This window comes from Photinus pyralis, unplaced genomic scaffold (assembly GCF_008802855.1).
Source record: "Photinus pyralis isolate 1611_PpyrPB1 unplaced genomic scaffold, Ppyr1.3 Ppyr1.4_LG4, whole genome shotgun sequence".
Classification (NCBI taxonomy): Eukaryota; Metazoa; Arthropoda; class Insecta; order Coleoptera; family Lampyridae; genus Photinus; species Photinus pyralis.
The window spans coordinates 44,123,502-44,144,157 of record NW_022170511.1 but is presented as its reverse complement, the minus strand read 5'-3'; the positions used below and the strand labels follow the sequence as shown (position 1 = coordinate 44,144,157).

Below are 20,656 nucleotides of genomic sequence, written 5' to 3'. Positions count from 1 at the left end.
AAGTTTGCAAACATGGCCTAATAAAAGCAGTATAGTTGGGCCTCTTTTCTATCGTGTTACTACTTAGATTTGTATAAAGAATCTGTATGCAAATATATGTAAATTATTATAAACCATATGAATTGTTCCATAGTGTATTTTTGTATGTATTTTTTTCTCATGGGCTAGATAGCGATGAAAATACAATAGCATAAAGGCGACTGTTTTTATACTAGACAACCAGAATCCAGTGATATTCATTGTTTTCCTCTTCAGTGATGTTTTACAATATTAGAAACTCTCACAAGTGAGAGAGGTTACTTATCCTAACTCTTCCACTACGTCCGATTTGTTAACTACTTTTCTATGCTATGCATCTTGAAAATAAAACGCACATACTTTAGTGTACCTAATCGAGTTAATATTTGTTATAAGTTGTAATCAATTTCTTTTGAAAAGAGCGCCAATTTTTAAAAAAAAGGCGCGCATTTGATAGGGAATCACGTTATGTTTTAGTTGCAGGTACAAAAACCCCAGACAGAAAACGTCAAAAATTAAATATGAAAATTGTTTGCCTTTAAACCATGGCATTGGCATAAATTTACCTTTACGTTACTAAATTAGTGAATAAAGGCTAGTCATTTGGATCGATAGAGCCCTTTTTTAATTATGGATTTACATAAACCGGTTGAATTAGGCAATAGGGTGAGCACTTCTAATGTACGAGATACATGTCTGATTAAACCATTGTAGACTCTAGAAGAGCTGACCCTCGAGGAGAAATGGAGGTAAACAGCCGACCCTCTCGTTGGAACTAACTTATTAAATGAATTCTTAGGTGGGAACATCAGCAGATGCACGAAAAGCACGAGGGTCACGAGAAAATGCACGCCGAAATGGTCATAATTCTCATAGTCACTCTGGTCATAGCCCAATTAGTACTAATCGAATGGAAAAAACGCTTCTATAAATCGTATTCTGTAAGGTCACGATGCCGGTGAGGTGCCCGATAATCCTCCACTTTTAGATGATTACGTTATTGGGGATGTGGATAATTCCTCTGTTTGTGTGCTTGCGAAACCATTGGTGGCGGTTCATATTCATTTGGCTGTTATTTTCGTGTATTACGGGTCTGATAGTTCGTAAAGCGATTCAAAAGCCGATCGAGGGAACCACTCCCAGGTAATGCCCTTTCCGCCTGCATTCTGAAAGAGAACGTTTAACCTTACAGACTAGTATATAAATGGTTTCTCCTATTATATAAACTCAGTTATATTCTTGGAATTATAGGGTACTGTATTATGATGGTCACGTTTTTTGGTTTCAATATTGTATTTAATGCAAAACCAACAACGTGGATGGATTGCGGGTTGCTATTTATATTTTACGGATTATATTATGGAGTTTTGGGTCGGGACATCTCCGAAATTTGCGCCGATAAAATGGCCTCTCACATTGGAGTAAGTATCCTGAGTAAATCTAAATGGTAAAATAAATTTTAATTTAACAACAGTATTATACAGATCACGGCATGCCTACAAGGAGTTTAGATCCGGGCGTCTGTGCTGTGTGTGGAAACGCGTTTATCATTGGCGAAACTCAAGATAGTATCATCGAGAATACGTACAAATTATCATGTAATCACACGTAAGTAAGCGTGCTATTGTCGTAGCAGGTCTTTCATTTGCTGTGTAGGTTTCACGAGTTCTGCATTCGCGGTTGGTGCATTGTGGGCAAGAAGCAAACCTGCCCTTATTGCAAGGAGAAAGTAGACCTCAAACGAATGTTCTGTAATCCGTATCCTTTTTTTATGTTTGTACTTCTTTGTCAACCTTAGCTCATTATAGATGGGAAAAACCTCACGTCCTATTTGGACAGTTGCTTGACTGGATACGTTGGCTCGTTGCATGGCAGCCGATGATATTATTTATAGTGCAAGGAATCAATTGGATTTTAGGTTTAGAATGACCTACAAGCGGCAACGTAGTTAAATTTGTTACTTTTTTTTAAGTATTTTTATTTAGATAAATTAAAGATCCTATTTGATTATTTTATTGTGATTATAAAGTATGATTTTATGAGCCATAATAAGTTAAACAGGCAAATTTAGAAAAAATCTAAATGTTAAGTACGTGTTTTAATGCTCATTAAAGAACTGGAATCATTTCAAAATTTCTTTTCATTTTATTTATTGTAGTTTGCTCAAAAACGTCTTCTAAGCTTCTATTTTGTTTTTTGAGTAGGTAAGTATTTCGTGGACTATTTTACATTTTAAGCAATTTTGATTTAGCTTCCATTGAGCCAAATAAACAATATATTTTAGTGTCATTACATTAGTCAGTGACTATAAGAGACTGTAGCGAAAATGAGCCCAGTCGCCATGTTGCATCGTGAAGTCAAAATAGAAGTAGGCAACACACATTACATAAGTATGACTTATTGGATACACAATTATACCCGGAAAAAAAATTTCTTATAGAATGTGGCCTGTAGAATCTATAATTTCAAACAGTTCCAAGATTGGGATACTAGTTCAAAAGTTACAGCCCTTTGAATTTTTTTTCGAAATTGGTTTCTAGTCTATAACTTTTGATTGAGAAGTCTGATCGAAAAAGTACGAATTGTTTTGGATTCTACGCACCAAAATTAATAAGAAAAAGTGTTTTCCCGAGAAATTTTGGTGCAGTCGATTTTTGGAAAAAAGGAAGGTTATACACTGCCTTTTTTTGAGCCCCTCAAAAAAAATTGTCTCAAATCGACCCGGAAAAAAAATTTTCTTATAGAATGTGGCCTGTAGAATCTATAATTTCAAACAGTTCCAAGATTGGGATACGAGTTCAAAAGTTACAGCCCTTTGAATTTTCTCGTTCTTATTATTCCTTAAATGGCAGTTCAAAATGTATGGTTAAAGGCCCGGTTTTTGAATAGATAATTTAAATACAACAAGTACTACTGCGCCATCTCCTTGGCAATCGATACACTTTCTATCAATTATAGTTTTAGAAGTCTAGTTGAGATGTCGCCACGTACGCAACTTATTTTAAAATTTCATTTGAATTTATGCGATTAATAGCAACGTCGCATTAAATGCAGTGCCGTTTTTAAGTTTTTCGGGGCCCTGGGCCATTCGTTCGTGGAGGCCCTCGTTACCTTTAATAAAAACGGCAGATTGGGGAGATTCAAGCAAATCCCTAATTTGAATATGGGCACTCGATATTTGTGTAGCCTGGTTTGTAGGCAACACATCATGCTCAATGAACAGAAAACATTTATTTTTGCAATTCGTAACTTCTTATGCATAGGAGTTTATTTAAAGCCCTTGGAAGAACAATTTCAATAACAGGTACATTAAACTAAACCGTTTTACAACAACTTTCACACGAAGATCGCACAAACAACACATTTTTTCGTGATTGCAAACTGCGTAACAGTTTTGCCTTATGTATATATCTATAACCGTAGTTCTATCAAATAAACTCTAGGCTCAATTCTTTAAAGAATAGCTTCTCACCATCGGCAGCTGCTGCAATCATGTAATCGTTCCGATTTTAACCTTGAGAAGTTTGAATTGCATTAGAATGGGTTTTCGGCGAGTTCTCCACGGTGTCCTCCTGTTTTGGTTACAAAGCATTTTGCTTTTCAATTTGTGTTGTCTGAATTCAATGCTAACGTTTCTCATCCATCGAGAACTACATGTCTTCGATTGCACGCCCCAGAGCGAACAGTATCATATTCCGCAAAGGTTGAGTCTGCCGCTTTCCTGTGATTCCCAGTAGCCAGTTCCCTAATTTAAACCTGTAAGCGCGAAAGGAATGATAACAAAGTTTAATTTTTGACTATAAAATAAAATAAACAAACATTCATTTATGCATTTGAGGTAAAAACTTCATATATCTATGGAAGCGTCTATGGTTTTTAATAAGTTCGCTCTGACATCTAACATTTCATACAGTATAAATAAAGTCACTAGATATATTTATATATATATATATATTTAGTGACTTTAAGTATAAAATAAGTGTTGCGACATCTTTGAGGTGTAAGTAGCAACTAAAATAATGGTGGTAATAAAGTGTCCTGCATTTAGCGATAAAATGTTAGTCCACATTAATAAAAACAGATGTCAGCACAATGAATTCTGCGTTGATTATTTTAATATTAATCAAAAACTCAGGCAAGGCTATAAACATTTTGGGATTTGTGCCTTTCGCTGTCAAAGGAGTAACCCACGAAACTCAAAAATTAAACATTTCGCTCCTGTGTGATCATTTTAAAGACTGAGAATTAAGTTTCTAGTCTATAACTTTTGATTGAGAACTGAGAAGTCTGATCGAAAAAGTACGAATTGTTTTGGATTCTACGCACCAAAATTAATAAGAAAAAGCTTTTTTCCCGAGAAATTTTGGTGTAGTCGATTTTTGATAAAAAAGGAAGGTTATACTATGCCTTTTTTTGGGCCGAAAGAAAAATTGTCTCAGATCGACCCGGAAAAAAAATTTTCGTATTGAATGTGGCCTGTAGAATCCATAATTTCAAACAGTTCCAAGATGCTGGGCTACTAGTTCAAAGGTTACGGCCCTTTTTTTTGAAATTCGATCGCCCCTTTAGAGACCACCGCTTGATCGCCTGATCCATAATTCGAGAGTGGCCCACCTCTGCTATTCAGCAACTGCTTATTGTACACACGCAAAGATGCCAGAGTGGTCTGCTCTGTCACATGTAGATCTAGTGGAGGCAGACCCAGAAGGGCCTCCATGGCCGCTATCAGAGTTTGCGTTTGTGCAAGCAAGGCACGCAAGTCTGTGCACATGATTAAGAAGTGCCATTTTTCGGTTATTCTGAGTCGATTGCATCAATCTGCGGTGAGTAGCCTCAAATGTGCCTGTTATTAGTATGGATTATCATCCCCTTATCACAGCGTCATTGTGATTGAGGCGTCAGAGGAGGCTGTTTACAGTTAATATGCACAGAAATGGTGATAGCGCCCCATTTTGCGTACTCTCTCTCACTAATGTACAGGGTGGTCCACTTTCTAATGGGAACACGCTTTATTAAGAGATATCAAAACATGGACCTAGGTGTCTAGAGCCAAATTTTAAAGAGAAAATCAATCATCACTAATCGTTTGGCCGCTAGAGGACTTTCTCGAATTTAGTCGATTTGCACTTTTTTATGTAGAATCCATAGCGATACACAGTTTTTATACAGGGTGTTTGATTTTTCTTATACGACCCTTAACTATATTTTGTCATATGGACCACTCTAGGAGAAATAAAATCACATTACCAAATTAATTCCTGGTAGGGTAAGTAACATTTATTCATTTATATTCTACATTTTAACAAGTAACATAGAACGCCACACCGGCTTGTATCCACTTATTATTTTCTCTGAAGTTATTTTCTACGTTTAAATACGCTAAGATATCTTCACGAGTGTTGGTTTCGTACAAGGGAAGCTTAATCGCCTTGTCATTCTCGCCTTTGTTTTCCTAAAGAAAGAACTTAGTATTTTTGCAAAACTGTATGAATACGCCGTACGTTTACCCAACTAAGGTGACAGTCAGGTGCCACGTTTATACTATCGGAGTTGGCATGGCAGTCAGTGATATTACTTCCTTCAAATAGGGCACCTTCAATGAGAAGATTTGTAATTGTTATAACTCCATCGCCCGGAGTATGTCTCCAGCTCGACTTCAGTCTTAAGTCGTCCATCGCAGTATTCTTCCTCCTGTAGACATTTCGCATTACCACGTACTCCAAATTGTGAACTTACCGTGCGAAATCTTGTTTAAATACAGATAGAAACGTGGCAGGATGAAAGAATGAAGATAAGTTGACGGGACGTTCATAGACTGCCTCCATACGCGACTCGTTCCACATTGCTATTTTACCCGTTTTGTACATCACAGTTTTTAAGTATTTCGTTGGATCATCGGGCCCGTTCCAAAGCTTTTTCCAAATTTTGGGTGTCTAGAATTGCACAAGTCAAATACGCATGATGATACACGTACACGTACCCGATACAGCAGCAAATCATTGGCTACTTCGAGATACTTGGGCTCAATGGGAACCGCTCCCTTTGAAAGCTTGTTCAGTATCGAGAAAGTCTTGTGAATCTTTTTCACCACAGTGACTGCGTAACAGTACTCTTCGGATATAAAGTTCTCCATTAGAGACTTTTGTATAATTGGAGTAGGTGTGGGAATCCTGATGAAGTCTTGGGATTGATTCAACTTCTTCCATAGCATCATAAACGGTAACAGCTTTTTGTGTAAGTCATCGCCCAGGAGCGCCGCGGACGCGTGTTTTTCCAAGTTGAGATTTCGCAAGTACGAGATGATGTCCATGGAGGTCGTTTTCTCCCAAGCCTGCTGAATGTTCTCGGGCAGACCGAAATAGGACGGCAAATCTCTGTCGGACAGCTGATTTATCGAATTGATATAATCCTGAGGAACCACGAATTAAAATCGAGCGTTTATTGGCCACCTTACCTTACCTGAAAGTTTGAGTACGAAGGGAGGGAGTTGCTCATTCCCAGGGGTCTCCAACGGTGAGTCAACGCTTCGTCGACAAAGTACTGGGATAAGTACGAGTCTAGGATTCCCAAATCCTGTATGTTTTCTATGCGCCCTCCGTAGACAGAATCGCAACAGACACCAGTGAGGTAGTTCCACTGTATTTGTATGTTGGGTGTTTGCATTAGTTCGACGGTTAAACGGATGGCGGTAGAGAAGTCTGTGTCATTAAATTCGTACGACTTTGACCACCCTAACATAGAATAATGAGTCAATTTGGATAGGTCGGGTAGTTTACCTTGAGGAATGTAGGTGCGGCGCTCTTGAAGGAGAGCGTGGATGCATGCGAGGATGAAGAACAATCGGCTACCCGTTGGATTGAGTTTTTCAATGTAGGATGTGCCCCACGATGAGTAGGTCCGCAGTATATTGTTCTTGATTCCTTGAGGAACTTCATACGCAATCTTCAAGCTGCTGCGGGCCAAAACTGAACTGAACCCTGGATGTGGTTCAGTGATCAACCATAATCTACAAATTACCAAAGTTAAAATGTACCAGTTGCGTTGGGGGTTACCTAAATGACTTGTGCAATTGCATTCTCTTCATATTCTGGCACAAGATTGGCAACCACGCGGTGACCAAATGCAAATTTTTCAGTACTAGCCAATGCCCTTGCTCCCCGGCCTCTGCTAGTGCAGCTAATGTTTTCGATTCTTGCCCCTCACCCATGGCAATCTGCGATACGTGTTTTGTTACTCAACTCTCAGCAGAGCGATTATAATACCTCCACATACTGATCCTTTCCAAGTTTCTCACTGGCAAACTCTCTGATCTCAACAGATGGGTCAGTACCGGGGGCCGTCACCAACAAAATTGGCTCCCCAACAACCGTTTCATTGTAGATTGCCGAAAACTGGATGATCTCCGAGTTTAAGCTCTGCAAGCTCATTAATCGCAGGCTGCACTGGCGCATGGCCGAATACAGGCGGTTCCTTCGAAGCACCTGAACCACGATTACCTTTTGAAACTCGCTCAGATCGCAGTGCGTGGGAAAGTTCGCCTCGCACTCGTTACTCCCGAAGAAGCTCCGCCACGTGGACTCTTTCTCCAACTGCAATTTACTGTAGAGTCCCGGCAGAGCACTCTGAAACTTGACACTGAAGCAATGCCGCCTAAGAAACTCGGCTCACCTGCAACGCGGCAACATTGCGCGATACACTTTCGGGAATCCACTCGGGGACACTTTGCCCCTTATCAATTTTGCCAATGAAAGAGTTGCCAATGAAAAAGTTCCACTCCTGTAAAGAAAAAGAGCATGTTGCCTAGTATTTGATACTATGTTTTTAAGTTAAAAGTAGCAGCCAAATTTGACTTAAACAGTGCTATTTCATGTCTACTTTTAAATAACAAAATCTCTTCTGAACGGCGCCTAATTTTATGCAACCAGACTTCTTAAAACTAATCTGGCTCACATTAATTAATTAAAATATTGTTGCTCTGCGTTCGCATTTTTATTTTCGTTCATGTGCGAAGAAGAGGTTGATATTGTCAATTGGTATAGTACCGGAATCAGTTTAAGGAGCGTAAAAGATTTATTTATTAAACTAAAACACACCCAGATGTTTTTTAGTTTTAAAAAGTGATTCTAGATGCATAAAATTAGGCGCTTTTCAGAAGAGTTTTTGTCTTTTAAAAGTAGACATAGGGAAACACACACGCAAATCCCTATGTCTACTTCTTAATAAATATCATCATCAGGTACACATTTTTAGGAGACTTCACTTACATCGGATGGAATTTCACGAGGCAGTATTTTGTGGCACAAATGGAGAGCAAACTTCAGTCTGTCGGCCTTAAAGATCGCCCTGCTCATGTAGCCGTATACCGCTTGGATCAGAGTTCTTTGTACGAAACCGAAGCTTTGGTCCTAAAAATTATTAACTGTAAGTAATATTAGGCACTAGTGAATAAATAAATACTATCAATAAATTACTTTCTAGTAGTACGAAAGAGGCCCGCCCAAGCTACCCGAGCCTGCTGGGTTCTTTCAGACTAAGAACTCAAATCTATCCGGGTCGAGCTTTCCTTGGTTTTTTGAGATATTTTTTAGCAACTTTCCGTATGGTTTGTACAAACTCACTTCTAAATGTAGCACTTCACCGGGACCGAAACCCTTGAGGTAACGCGGCACTTCCTGGAACCGGAACATAAACGTAACGCGGCACCAATTCATTTAAAGGCTCGAAGGACCAAATGCGGCATCCGGCTCGAAGAACCAAATGGAGCGTTAGGGATGTAAATCCTAATGCTCACCCAACAAAACTTAAACTCGGCCGGGGATGATCTTATAACTCAAACCCGGTACGTTACCGACAGTTCGAAGATTGTTAACTGATAAAATTTATTGTAAGCGTCTACATGCTATTTATATCACAGATTTTCTTTCCTTAACCTATGTCAATTATGCATGCTGAATACGTCAACCTTGCCAACAATGGCACTACTTGGTCCTAATAAAATCTTGGCACTTACCCGAATTGTTGACAATAAGAGCTTACCTTAAGTTGGGGGAGAGATTTCAAAAATAGTCGAATGAAAGCGGGAACTGATAGGGAATACAGCACGTTTGCATTAGCAAACTCGTCAATGGCGAAATAAAGCGCACTAGCAAACGAGGCAATCTCTTTGTACACATCATACTCTTCCTGCAGTTTTCGATGCAGACCTTCGGATTCGACCAGGGCGGTGGCAATTGCGCTGGAGCTCGCCTTGGTTTCGTTCAGTGAAACCATAAGGTTCTTATTTTGCAAAATGTCACCGGACGCATTGGCCAGATCCTCCAAGAGCCGATTTTGTAAATTGTACTGCTTCTCCTGTAGCTCCTCTCTTTGGCGCAGCAAATCTTTGCGACGCGTTTCCAGTTCGGGACTGTCTTGCTTTATTGCGCTCATTAGTAGTTGCTCTAGAACAGTTGCGTAAGTAATCGCATTACAGATTGCAGTAAATACCTGAGAGTCCCGCGTGGGTTGTCGTAAAATTGACAACATTCACCACGGCAGCCAGATCGGCCGAAAGCTGCAATTGAGCGTTGCGACAAGAAAGAATCAGCTTGAAGTCGTTGTGATAATCGACTAGTTTTCCATTGAGATGAACCGATTTTCTATCACCTTGGTCGACAAACTGCTTTCTTAGTATTGGAAATAAGGTCGGAGAGATCGTCTCAACTTCCTCGATGATCAGAAATTTACCAAATCTGTAAGGAAATCTAGTAACTAGTCCAGCAAACAGCAGTGCAAATAACCTGATCGCTAGCTCTAGTACAGTGTTAAACTTTGGAGAATCTTGAGATACGATTTCGACCGTTTTGGATTTGAGATGCGCCTTGATCCAATCCGAAGCGATCGACGAGGGATCGAGGAAGAGCGGCGTTACACTCGTCTGGAAACATTAATTAAACTTGGGGGGGGGGGGCGCCTAACTCACATTGAGGATTATAACAGCGTTTTGCAAGGACAATTGGTCAGCGGGTAAGCCCTCGGTTTGCCACTGCAGCTGCTCCCTCTCCGAACCGAGAAATTCCTCCAAAGAAAATTTGGTAGCGCCCAAGACCTCTTGCCATTTTTCCAGTATGACTCTAAAAAAGCTGTAAGTATACGAAGCGCACTGAGTTAATTTTACATTCTGCTATCCTCCGATTCTCCCGGAAGGTAAGTGATGAACGCCGAGGCCAAGAGGGAATTGGTGGGCAACATTTTCAGCTCGTCCGAAAACTCCTTCAACTGAAAAGGCTCAAAATGTCGTAGGGATAATAATTGGGTGTCCAACCTGTATCTTCCATCGTTCATATTCGTCGTTCAGCTTGTTGATCAGACCTTCCGCCGAATTTAAAGTGTCTCTGGCTGCGTTTAAGTTTATCTCGATTTCGGCCGCTTCCTTTGTGTATGTGGAAAGTTGATTTTTGAGCTTGGCAACCGCGGTGTCTACGTCCATTAGTCCGCTACTGAGCTCAGTCAGTTGAAGCTCGGCAGTGGCTAAATTCCTGAAAAGAATCATAATTTAAAAACCCCCAACGTTTCGTTATTTTCAAAATTTTCCCCGGAGTCTACAAATTTTAAGGAAATTTTTTTCAGCCGACGATGCAGGAAGATATCCATGGTACAGCGAAATCGAGCCTTTACGGGTTCGCCGACAAACATCCAGCTCAAGAATCATTGTGAATTCCCTTACGGAAAGGTCTTTTGTATTAATCGTAACAGGTAGCGAAAATTAATGTTATTTTGAATTTGAACGGTTACTTACTGTTTAAGCTTATTCTGTTCCCTTTCAAGGGGCTTAATGTTCTCAATAACGGTCGAGTAACGCACGTTTGCCGTTACCCAAGCTGCCAACGGAGCGGCCGCCACAGACGCCCTTTTCGCATTTTTCGGATCAAACGAATCTTTCCTATTCGCTAACAGCCTCGAAACTGCCTCCCTGTTTTCACTCGTAATTCTCGACGCATCGAATGACCTAAAAGTAGAACAGTCGCCGATTCAATTATAAACAAATGAAATAGTCCAGTCGGGAAATCGCGAGGAAGGTTCCCAAGCTTCTCAAATTTTGCTATGTTGTTTTTTATAGTCCAGGAAATGAAGGTTTTGACCTGACATTTTATTTCAAAATGGACTAACTTTGATACTAGGTAGGGAATAGCCTAAAGAAACCAATTTAGAAAGAAAATTAAAAGGGCCGTAACTTTTGAACTAGTAGCCCAATCTTGGAACTGTTTGAAATTATAGATTCTACAGGCCACATTCTATAAGAAAATTTTTTTTCCGGGTCGATCTGAGACAATTTTTTCTTCGGCCCAAAAAAAAGGCATAGTATAACCTTCCTTTTTTATCAAAAATCCACTACACCAAAATCTATCGGGAAAACACTTTTTCTTATTAATTTTGGTGCGTAGAATCCAAAACAATTCGTACTTTTTCGATCAGACTTCTCAATCAAAAGTTATAGACTGGAAACCAATTTCGAAAGAAAATTCAAAGGGCTGTAACTTTTGAACTAGTAGCCCAATCTTGGAACTGTTTGAAATTATGGATTCTACAGGCCACATTCTATAAGAAAATTTTTTTTCCGGGTCGATCTGAGACAATTTTTTCTTCGGCCCAAAAAAAGGCATAGTATAACCTTCCTTTTTTATCAAAAATCCACTACACCAAAATCTATCGGGAAAACACTTTTTCTTATTAATTTTGGTGCGTAGAATCCAAAACAATTCGTACTTTTTCGATCAGACTTCTCAATCAAAAGTTATAGACTGAAAACCAATTTCCAAAGAAAATTCAAAGGGCCGTAACTTTTGAACCAGTAGTCCAATCTTGGAACTGTTTGAAATTATAGATTCCACAGGCCACATTCTATAAGAAAATTTTTTTTCCGGGTCGATCTGAGACAATTTTTTCTTCGGCCCAAAAAAAAGGCATAGTATAACCTTCCTTTTTTATCAAAAATCCACTACACCAAAATCTATCGGGAAAACACTTTTTCTTATTAATTTTGGTGCGTAGAATCCAAAACAATTCGTACTTTTTCGATCAGACTTCTCATTCAAAAGTTATGGACTAGAAACCAATTTCGAAAAAAAATTCAAAGGGCTGTAACTTTTGAACTAGTAGCCCAATCTTGGAACTGTTTGAAATTATTGATTCTACAGGCCACATTCTATAAGAAAATTTTTTTTCCGGGTCGATCTGAGACAATTTTTTTTTCGGGGCTCAAAAAAAGGCATGTATAACCTTCCTTTTTTACCAAAAATCGACTGCACCAAAATTTCTCGGGAAAACACTTTTTCTTATTAATTTTGGTGCGTAGAATCCAAAACAATTCGTACTTTTTCGATCGAACTTCTCAATCAAAAGTTATGGACTAGAAACCAATTTCGAAAGAAAATTCAAAGGGCTGTAACTTTTGAACTAGTAGCCCAATCTTTGAACTGTTTGAAATTATGGATTCTACGGGCCACATTCTATAAAAAAATCTTTTTCCGGGTCGATCTGAGACAATTTTTCTTTCGGGACTCAAAAAAAGGCAGTGTATAACCTTCCTTTTTTACCAAAAATCGACTGCACCAAAATTTCTCGGGAAAACACTTTTTCTTATTAATTTTGATGCGTAGAATCCAAAACAATTCGTACTTTTTCGATCAGACTTCTCAATCAAAAGTAATAGACTGAAAACCAATTTCCAAAGAAAATTCAAAGGGCCGTAACTTTTGAACCAGTAGTCCAATCTTGGAACTGTTTGAAATTATAGATTCCACAGGCCACATTCTATAAGAAAATTTTTTCCCGGGTCGATCTGAGGCAATTTTTTCTTCGGCCCAAAAAAAAGGCATAGTATAACCTTCCTTTTTTATCAAAAATCCACTACACCAAAATCGTACTTTTTCGATCAGACTTCTCAATCAAAAGTTATAGACCAGATTCTCTAAGGATTAAAATCTATATCATGCCAAAGGGCCCCGAGGGTGGTTGCCACCTCATCTCTACTCTAAGCTCTTGTTCTTCAAAAGCTAAATTGGAAAGTAACTGCAAAACTTCGAGAAAAACATGTAGAATTGTAGTACTCTGAATTTAAATTCCAAAAATTTCGCGTTTCCCTGAATTGTCTCACGTTTAATTGCATAAAAATTAAATTTGGACAGCAATCCTGTATGACTTCTTCTTCGGTATTTGAATTTACACGCAACGGACTGTTACGCAGGCTAAGTCAAATAAGCCGAGATCGGCCCGCTAGATCGGTACGCCATCTTTTTTTTTAAGTCCCGACCATCCCCATCACAATTTTTCATCTTCGGTAAGGGTCGACGAAGTGCGATAACTTATTTATATCGCAACAACATACCTACAACTGTGCACCTGTGCCATCGCTTACTTAAATCAATTAAATTCTACTTTGATAAAGTCCCCTTATCAAACATCTGCTAAATAATTCTCAAATAGACCCAAAAATTCCTCTACCCACACTGCTGTGGAAATTTGGGGTTAGCAACAAATTTTTGTTGGACCAATTAAAGAACATACCAAAATTTGGGCCTAAAATTCGCACCTAATATCCTCCTTAACTCCTCGCTTGGACAAGAAGTTTTTCATACTGTTCCAAGACGTATCTTGAGTACCCATCAACCTCAAAACGCCTTCTAAAATATCACGGATTATGTCAGGTGGCGCTCGAAGCGAACGAATTTCTGAAAGCGATTCGGTCTTGATGTTTCCCACGGCTGTACGGGCGGCATCGATCAAAGGTTTCACTTCGGACAGTTCCTCCTCGATCTCCTCTTTTCTACAATTCGTTATTCAGACGCACGCTATTCAGAGTAGCTTACCTTTTAGCTAGAAAAACACTTTCCTTCTCGGTGTGCTGTTTCAGCTTCTCCATTTCGTGCTTTTGCGTGTTGGCGTTCTTCATCGTACTACTGATCATCTCAAGTGCCGCGTTTGCCTTCTCCTGTTTCTGCGACAACTTATCCTGCTGCTCTTTCGCCTTCAGCTTTAATTCGTCCACCACGTTCTTCGCGTCTGTCAGTTTGGTCACCCCGGCCTGAAAGCATCGCTCATCGTCAGCTGTCGGCAGAAATTGAAACTCACCTGCAACTTTCCCTGCCTTTCGGAGATCACGTTTACTTTATCCGAAAACACCTCGATGTAGGTTTTGACGAACGAAATGAACCGCGACGGAATCGCAATGCTTTGCTTGACCATGCCGTGAATCTCGAAGAAGCCGTCCACCAGGTCGACGGTGGCTTTCTTAATTTTACTCTTGTTTTCGCTGAAAAAATTGAAGTTGATTTTGAACGCTAATAATGTGGGCGCAACCTTTCAATTAGCATGCTTGGGATGCTCTCCAGTGTGTCTTTGCCCCATTCTGACGTCCAAATGACATTGCAATGGGTGTAGAGCGCCGGGCAGTTTGAAAGTAGCTCAGAAAACTTGGTGTTATTGCTTTCGATGCAGATCACCAGATGCAGCTTCTTCTTGATACCTAGAGTTTGGAAATTGGCGAAAGTTGCGCGACGAGATTCACTTACGCTCGGTAAAGAAATCGATTAGGCTTCCATCGTAACTAGCCCGTCCAGCTTCGTCTTTTAGACCTGCTGCTAGCGATTCCAATTCTGCGAAGGTGTACAGTCCGGGAACCTCTCCAGAGCACAGCATCGCGCTTACTGTGTCAACGACCCGCTTGTCGTTTAAATTGCTGTCTTCCAGCAGCAAGAAGGTCTCTTCGCCTTCGACGGCTGCGTGTTGAATTGCCTAGAAAACTGGTATTATTCTGGAAGCAATGCAAGATACCAACCATTTTCAACTCGTTATTAAACTGGGGATAATTGGAAAAGATTGGCGCCACGAGCTTTACCGAAAGCAGCGCCGATATGATCTTCACTGAAGGCTTTCTACCTACACCAGCGACACCAATCAGTAAAACATTCCCACCTGGCTCCACTAAAGCTTTGGCGATCTTCGCGGTCAGTTGGACCAATTCCGGGATGACTAGCACCTCCAGGACGTCACCTTCGCGTTCTTTAAGCGAAGGAATCAGACGAATGCGTCTAAAAGCGGGACTCACTCACCGTACTGGACGATTCCTTTTTTGACAACGTCCGTCCACTCCTCAACACCTTGCTTGTGAAGCAGTGAGACGTGAGGAGAGGCGACCACCTTCGGAACTGGAACAAATACGTGCCGCTTACAGTCTTGCAACAAGCCCGCCTTATTCCATTGCATCTTTAATTGCTCCCTCAGGATGTCCTCGAATTGGGCGCGATGGTTTTCGTTCACTAATCTGTCTTGAAACAGTCGCAGGGCCTCGTAGACTACAATTTCGAGCAGATACTCCTCCGCGTCTTTGTCCCCCTCTTTATACATCAGAATCCCCCGACACCACCTTGTCAGCTCGTTTAAACTGAAATCGTAGTGACCTTCAACGAGATTAAACTGCTTGACGACCTGCAAAATTCCAAGGTTATGAGCCGTTAAGTGGGCCACCAAAGCGAACCTCGTTGTACACTGTGGTCATCATCATTACAATCTTCATCAGCTTATTGGTAGACCACTTTTGTTGCTTTACAATTAAGGGCAAGTACAGCGAGTATATGGCGTTGATACTTTCTTGCTCCGGTGGGCTGAAATAGCGTACTCAGAAGGCGCCAAAAGCAAAGCTCTTACCTAATATTAAAGACGTGTACCGATGAAGTGAATCTGATAGATAGATTATTGATGGCGGTTGCCGAGCAAGCAATGGTAATATTTCTCACACCGATCCACTCGAGACTGCCATCAAACAACCCGTTGTACTGAATAAACTAAAAAAAAGATCCAGTTAGCACGCGCCATATTTTTCAGTTTAGATTTCGAAAAGCAAAATGTCAATAATACGCGTAAGTATATTGCTTGATCTTCTGCAGGGCGACTAAGAGAGGGTTCCCGTAGATAATTCAAGAGTCAGATTTGATGAATAATAGGTCGATGTTTTCGCTAAAGACGGTTAATACCGAGTTGGGGAAAATGGACGAGATCATCAAAGAAAAGGATGTCATAATACAGAATAACTGCGAGAGAATTCAAGAGATGGAGGCCCATATCGTCGAGCTTGAGGGATCCCTCCAAAAATCGCTGCGGGAAAAACGGGACGATGAGATACTCGTGAAGTACAACAAATTTATACACGACATCATGACCAAGCACGAAACCGTTATGGCGCAGAGGAACGTTATATGCGACCACTTGGCCTGTCTCGAGACCGGATTTGCCGATTTGGTGACGAAGTACGAGCGACTCAAAACGATTCTGGCCGGGTACCAAGCGAACCAGGCCGTTTTGGTGGATAGGGTCACCGAGCAAGTCGGCAACATCGAAGTGCTGCAACAGAGGTATGACAAACTGAAGAGCCACACCAACGACAAGCTTCGTGAGGCAAACGCGCACGTTGCGAACATGCATAGAAAACACGCGGAGGAAATTGCGAGCGTTAAAATTCAACTGCAAGGACAGAAGGACAAGATTACCGAATTGGAACAGAGTCTTGCCGATTGTCGCGGTGAAGCTCCGGTAAAGAAGAAATTATTGCCGTCCATCATTAATACGTTTAAGTTTTATTGAACGTACGTTTTGTTGTTATTAATTAATAAAAGAAACGTTATTCGTACGATTCTGTTTTCTCTCTAAAGCACTATACCCAAATTGTGAGCACAAACTGACCAGAAATGTGAATTAATTAGGTTCATAAGAACAAGACATCTTCGTTCACCGCGCTTATGTACTAAAAACAGCATGTTATTATGTTATTATCTCCCGACATACTTTCGTTCAAGTTTACTATGAAGCGGTACATGTGCAAATTTTCCTATGAACAAAATCCGAATTTGAAACTGCATACCGGTTATCCGTTACAATAGTTTACATCAATCAAAGGATTCTTTGTAATTTGTTTACCTTTATTTTCATGCCTACTTTCTGTCAGGAAATTTTAGTTTCCATGACAGAGGTAGAGCAGACGTTTCCTGCCGCTTGTCACTTTACTGGCCGCACCTGTCACTTTACCGGCCTCATTTATGTCATTTCTAAATGTCTACAATGACTCCTGTCATCACTGACAGATTGACATTAATCAAGTTATATATAAAAATTGAAATTTTATATTAAAGTACGATTTCGTGTAAAATGTAATATAAAACTCGTCAGTAAAATGACCTTACCTGACGGTCCCAAAGAGGCCTCGTACAATATTTCCTCGCCAGTAATGTGTCATTTTCCTGACTTTTATGTAAATAACAATTAACCTAAACACGCGGTAGAATAACGCATTGAAACAGCTATTTTCAGGTATTATTTCAAAGCAAATTTTTCAAAAATCCAACGATAAATAGTACAGATCCACAGCAACATTTTGTTTGATATATAACTACCTCGTTAAAATCTTCTTTTTTAACGTTAAAAGCACACACGATAATAATTTCGACGAAATGACGGCACAGTTTTCGTTTGTAATGCGGCAATTAATTTCAACTTTTGCAATAAAACCCTCACGTACGATTACGCGACTGTTTAACACTAGAAGCCCCAGAACGGGTCAATTGACCACATTTAAGATTTAAATTTATATATCGCCCTTATTTTTGGCAATAAACGTTTGTGGTTCTCTGATGACTGATGACACTAGATTAATTAAATGAAAAAGTTTCATTGTAACTCTAAAAAATTGGAAAATTTGTACCTATGGTACCCAACTAGACGCCCATATGTTTTTCGTTGGTTTTTGTACTGTATTGGATAACATTAACTGTGACTTACTTTTGACACATCGGTTTTCGTTTTGTTTAACTCTCCATAAATATTGTTTTAAGTGCTTTTATACTTAAGATTCTTCATATACAGTGTGTTCGAGATAATATCAATATCTCATGTGATTGATATACAACAAAATGGAGGAATTCGTGATATATATAATATTTACAAAACTTATGAAATCTGGCATACCGTGTGCTGTCAGGATGCGCGGTGTCTATTGTCTCACCGCACAATGCACATCCTGACAGCAGAGGGCATGCTAGATTTCCAAAGTTTTATAAATATGTATATGTTGTCATACTGCAAATTAGTTGATGTTTTTAAAGATCTTAAAAAGAGCATAGACTTTGTTGAAAAATTCCGGTTGAACCGGAAGTGATGCCGGACGTACAGACCGTAATGTCAAATACCAAATTATATTTATCAAATTTTTCGTACATCAATGTTAATACCTGCCACTCCGTTATTCCGCGATATTCTTGGAATCGTTCCTGAAATACTTCACTTAGCTTGGTTTTTATACCCGAAAGGCATTTCTTAAAAAACTTTACCTGCCAAAAGGCGTTTGCCAAAATGTGCATTAGTTTACTTGACTCCTTTATCAGGGTATATTCCAAAAACCACTTGTAGCATCTAGTAGTGTTAAAACTGGTGGAACCACTTAATGTTTTGAAATTTATGTCGTCTAAACTTTGTTAATTTATTATTTTGAATCTTTTTGATTGGACTCATTTAGTTTTTGGTTCAAGGCAAATTCTAGGAACCGTTTATTTTCCTTACAATGACGTAGGAAATTTACATACTTTCCTTTCAACTCGTTCGATTATTTTTAAATTTACCAATTCGTTCACAGTGTTTTTTAAATTGTTCTTGAATCGCAAAGGTACATTTCTTGATAGGCTTAACAACTGGCATTGCATTTTTCATTTAGTCAATGTGGTAGGGTCTTCCCTACTTTCCCTATTCCTTGAAATAAATTTGAATTATCGTTAAATTAGCTTTTCGTTCCTGAATACCAAGGTGTTTTTCTATAATTTATGGCATAAAATTTCTTTTTATGTTAAACACTCCTCGTGGAAATTTTGATCTATGTCTACTCAACACAAACGTTTATACCAATAATCGACCCCATTGCCTTTGTGAATATGGGATTCAACATTTTTATTAATTTGTCGTTTGTCTTAGGATGTTTAAATAGGCATTTACCACAAATCGAATTTGGACCTGTAAAAGTTAAATAAAATTTCATGCGATCTTTGAATGGCTTTTCTTCATTAAATTCAATTAACTTTTCAATTGGTCTAGTGAAAAGTTTGCATTTAGCACCAGTGTCCACTTTAAATTGACAACACATTGACTTTGTTATTTACAATCAGTTCTATAGTACAATTATTAATTTTGAATTGTTTACTAATTTCATTTATCACAGACTTTGTTCGTAAATTTATCATGATCAACAATTTCATTTATTTTTCCATTTCTATGTGATTTATATTTACAAACATTTGCAAAATTGATTGGTTTTTTTGCAATTATGCATAAGCACCATAAGCAGAACAGTTATTATTGAGTGATTTTCTTACCACAGTCTTGTTACAAATTACTTACTTTTTTTAAATTGGTCTTCTGTTATCCAAAACCGTGACTTCGTCTCCTTATTTGGCCACGTGGTTTGATCCATTGTTCTTGTGTCTTCTAATGCTGTCGATCTCGTTCACTCTTGGACTTGTGACATGTACTTTTGTTTTCATGTCTCGAGTTGTTGAGCTGGGAACTCTCGTTACGAATACAACATCAATGCTTGTCCTAATGTCAAGTCTTCTTGTTATAGTTTTTCCCTGACAGGCTCGTCCTTTGATTCCAATTATTAACATGTTTTTTATTAATTCGTCCTTATGCCTCTTCACGCCAAATTAGCATAGTTGAGCTGTTTTTCAGATTTGTGATGAATTGTTCCAGCGGTTCCTCATTTTGTTCTCGAAAGTAAAAAATTGTAGCGTTCATACGTGACATTTGTTTTTGGAACAAAGTTAATTTGCGAACTTTCCTTGAGGGAGGCAATTTATTTTTTCTCGTTTATCTGCAACGTTGGAAAACTGGTGAAATGTTAATGGCGTCCTCACCATGTGATGAAGCCATTTGTGCGCATATGGATCTTCTGGTCCTTCCATCTAAACTTCTGTTGCTGATTGAATATATTTTCGAATCGCTGTATCCAACTTTTCCAATTTTCGGCTAGGTTTCCACTTAAATTTCATAGGTCGTAGGTTTTTCTTTGGTCCATTTTTTATTTTCTCTGGACTTCATTTTCTTCATATAACTGTGATTTATCAATTAAATTTTAGTTCGTGACTGCGGCCCATGTCATGTCTCTTTTGTTGAGTCAAATACGAACTGGTTTATTCACATTGAACATTGATACAATATGTACATTAGGACTTAACAATTACTTTAGGTGTATGCATTAGTTGAATTACACCACAATTTGGTTTTGATTTAACAAATTTGCCAGTTATAGAATTGTATACGTTGTACTGGCTTCATAGAGGAAAAAGACAGAATTAAATGCATATAAAATGAGCGCTTTCAGATAAGAAGCGAGTGTGCAAGAAACGTTCATAGTGCTTCCCTATTTCTAAAGATCGTCCATTACGGGCATTGAGGGTGCGGATGTTTCTCCTAAACCTTTACATGTAAAGAGCGATTTAAAAAGAAATCAGCGCCGTAGCTGTAAATGCGTGATTACACAATTAACACTTCGATTGCCTATAACGCTGATTTTTTTGAAACCGCTCGATATAAAAATAAACGTAACCAAAGCTTTGTTGCCGTC

The 20,656-nt window shown here is 39.1% G+C and overlaps 4 protein-coding genes across 4 annotated transcripts; 2 read left to right on the top strand and 2 right to left on the bottom strand.

Annotated features, from left to right (window-relative positions):
- The first annotated feature begins 511 nt into the window (after positions 1-511).
- Positions 512-9,027, top strand: LOC116167829 (RING finger protein 121). The gene is made up of 10 exons (XM_031483372.1): positions 512-684; positions 733-767; positions 818-959; positions 1,007-1,161; positions 1,211-1,439; positions 1,493-1,626; positions 1,675-1,776; positions 1,827-2,222; positions 8,269-8,439; positions 8,497-9,027. The coding sequence occupies exons 1-8, from the start codon at positions 649-651 to the stop codon at positions 1,945-1,947; spliced, it is 954 nt and encodes a 317-aa protein (XP_031339232.1). The 5' UTR covers positions 512-648; the 3' UTR covers positions 1,948-2,222; positions 8,269-8,439; positions 8,497-9,027.
- Positions 5,281-8,041, bottom strand: LOC116167828 (cytoplasmic dynein 2 heavy chain 1-like). Its single transcript, XM_031483371.1, has 9 exons — positions 7,687-8,041; positions 7,281-7,640; positions 7,071-7,231; positions 6,795-7,024; positions 6,478-6,749; positions 5,999-6,427; positions 5,755-5,951; positions 5,520-5,709; positions 5,281-5,470 (listed from the first exon to the last, which is right to left on the bottom strand). The coding sequence occupies exons 2-9, from the start codon at positions 7,467-7,469 to the stop codon at positions 5,318-5,320; spliced, it is 1,821 nt and encodes a 606-aa protein (XP_031339231.1). The 5' UTR covers positions 7,470-7,640; positions 7,687-8,041; the 3' UTR covers positions 5,281-5,317.
- Positions 7,669-15,644, bottom strand: LOC116169167 (cytoplasmic dynein 2 heavy chain 1-like). Its single transcript, XM_031485192.1, has 18 exons — positions 15,533-15,644; positions 15,108-15,483; positions 14,834-15,057; positions 14,568-14,790; positions 14,356-14,521; positions 14,128-14,308; positions 13,866-14,080; positions 13,589-13,822; positions 10,796-11,005; positions 10,322-10,535; positions 10,175-10,275; positions 9,980-10,130; positions 9,798-9,934; positions 9,505-9,749; positions 9,055-9,458; positions 8,637-8,690; positions 8,283-8,423; positions 7,669-7,794 (listed from the first exon to the last, which is right to left on the bottom strand). The coding sequence occupies exons 1-18, from the start codon at positions 15,569-15,571 to the stop codon at positions 7,669-7,671; spliced, it is 3,441 nt and encodes a 1,146-aa protein (XP_031341052.1). The 5' UTR covers positions 15,572-15,644.
- A 175-nt stretch (positions 15,645-15,819) lies between these two features.
- LOC116167830 lies at positions 15,820-16,681 on the top strand. The gene is made up of 2 exons (XM_031483374.1): positions 15,820-15,914; positions 15,967-16,681. Exons 1-2 carry the CDS (start codon positions 15,900-15,902, stop codon positions 16,633-16,635), a joined length of 684 nt encoding a protein of 227 aa, XP_031339234.1. The 5' UTR covers positions 15,820-15,899; the 3' UTR covers positions 16,636-16,681.
- Positions 16,682-20,656: the final 3,975 nt, after the last annotated feature.

Excerpts from the sequence above, each read along its gene's own strand:
- LOC116167829 (XM_031483372.1), top strand. The coding sequence starts at position 649 with ATGGATTTACATAAACCGGTTGAATTAGGCAATAGG. Across the intron at positions 1,162-1,210 it reads ATCGAGGGAACCACTCCCAG|ACTAGTATATAAATGGTTTC; the intron begins GTAATGCCCTTT and ends TTAACCTTACAG. Across the intron at positions 1,777-1,826 it reads AAACGAATGTTCTGTAATCC|ATGGGAAAAACCTCACGTCC; the intron begins GTATCCTTTTTT and ends AGCTCATTATAG.
- LOC116167828 (XM_031483371.1), bottom strand. The coding sequence starts at position 7,469 with ATGCGCCAGTGCAGCCTGCGATTAATGAGCTTGCAGAGCTTAAACTCG. Across the intron at positions 5,952-5,998 it reads ATGATTTGCTGCTGTATCGG|ACACCCAAAATTTGGAAAAA; the intron begins GTACGTGTACGT and ends GTGCAATTCTAG. Across the intron at positions 5,710-5,754 it reads TTTAAACAAGATTTCGCACG|GAGGAAGAATACTGCGATGG; the intron begins GTAAGTTCACAA and ends AAATGTCTACAG.
- LOC116169167 (XM_031485192.1), bottom strand. The coding sequence starts at position 15,571 with ATGAAGATTGTAATGATGATGACCACAGTGTACAACGAG. Across the intron at positions 9,459-9,504 it reads AACCCACGCGGGACTCTCAG|AGCAACTACTAATGAGCGCA; the intron begins GTATTTACTGCA and ends CAACTGTTCTAG. Across the intron at positions 8,691-9,054 it reads AATCTCTCCCCCAACTTAAG|GAAGTGCCGCGTTACCTCAA; the intron begins GTAAGCTCTTAT and ends TTCCGGTTCCAG.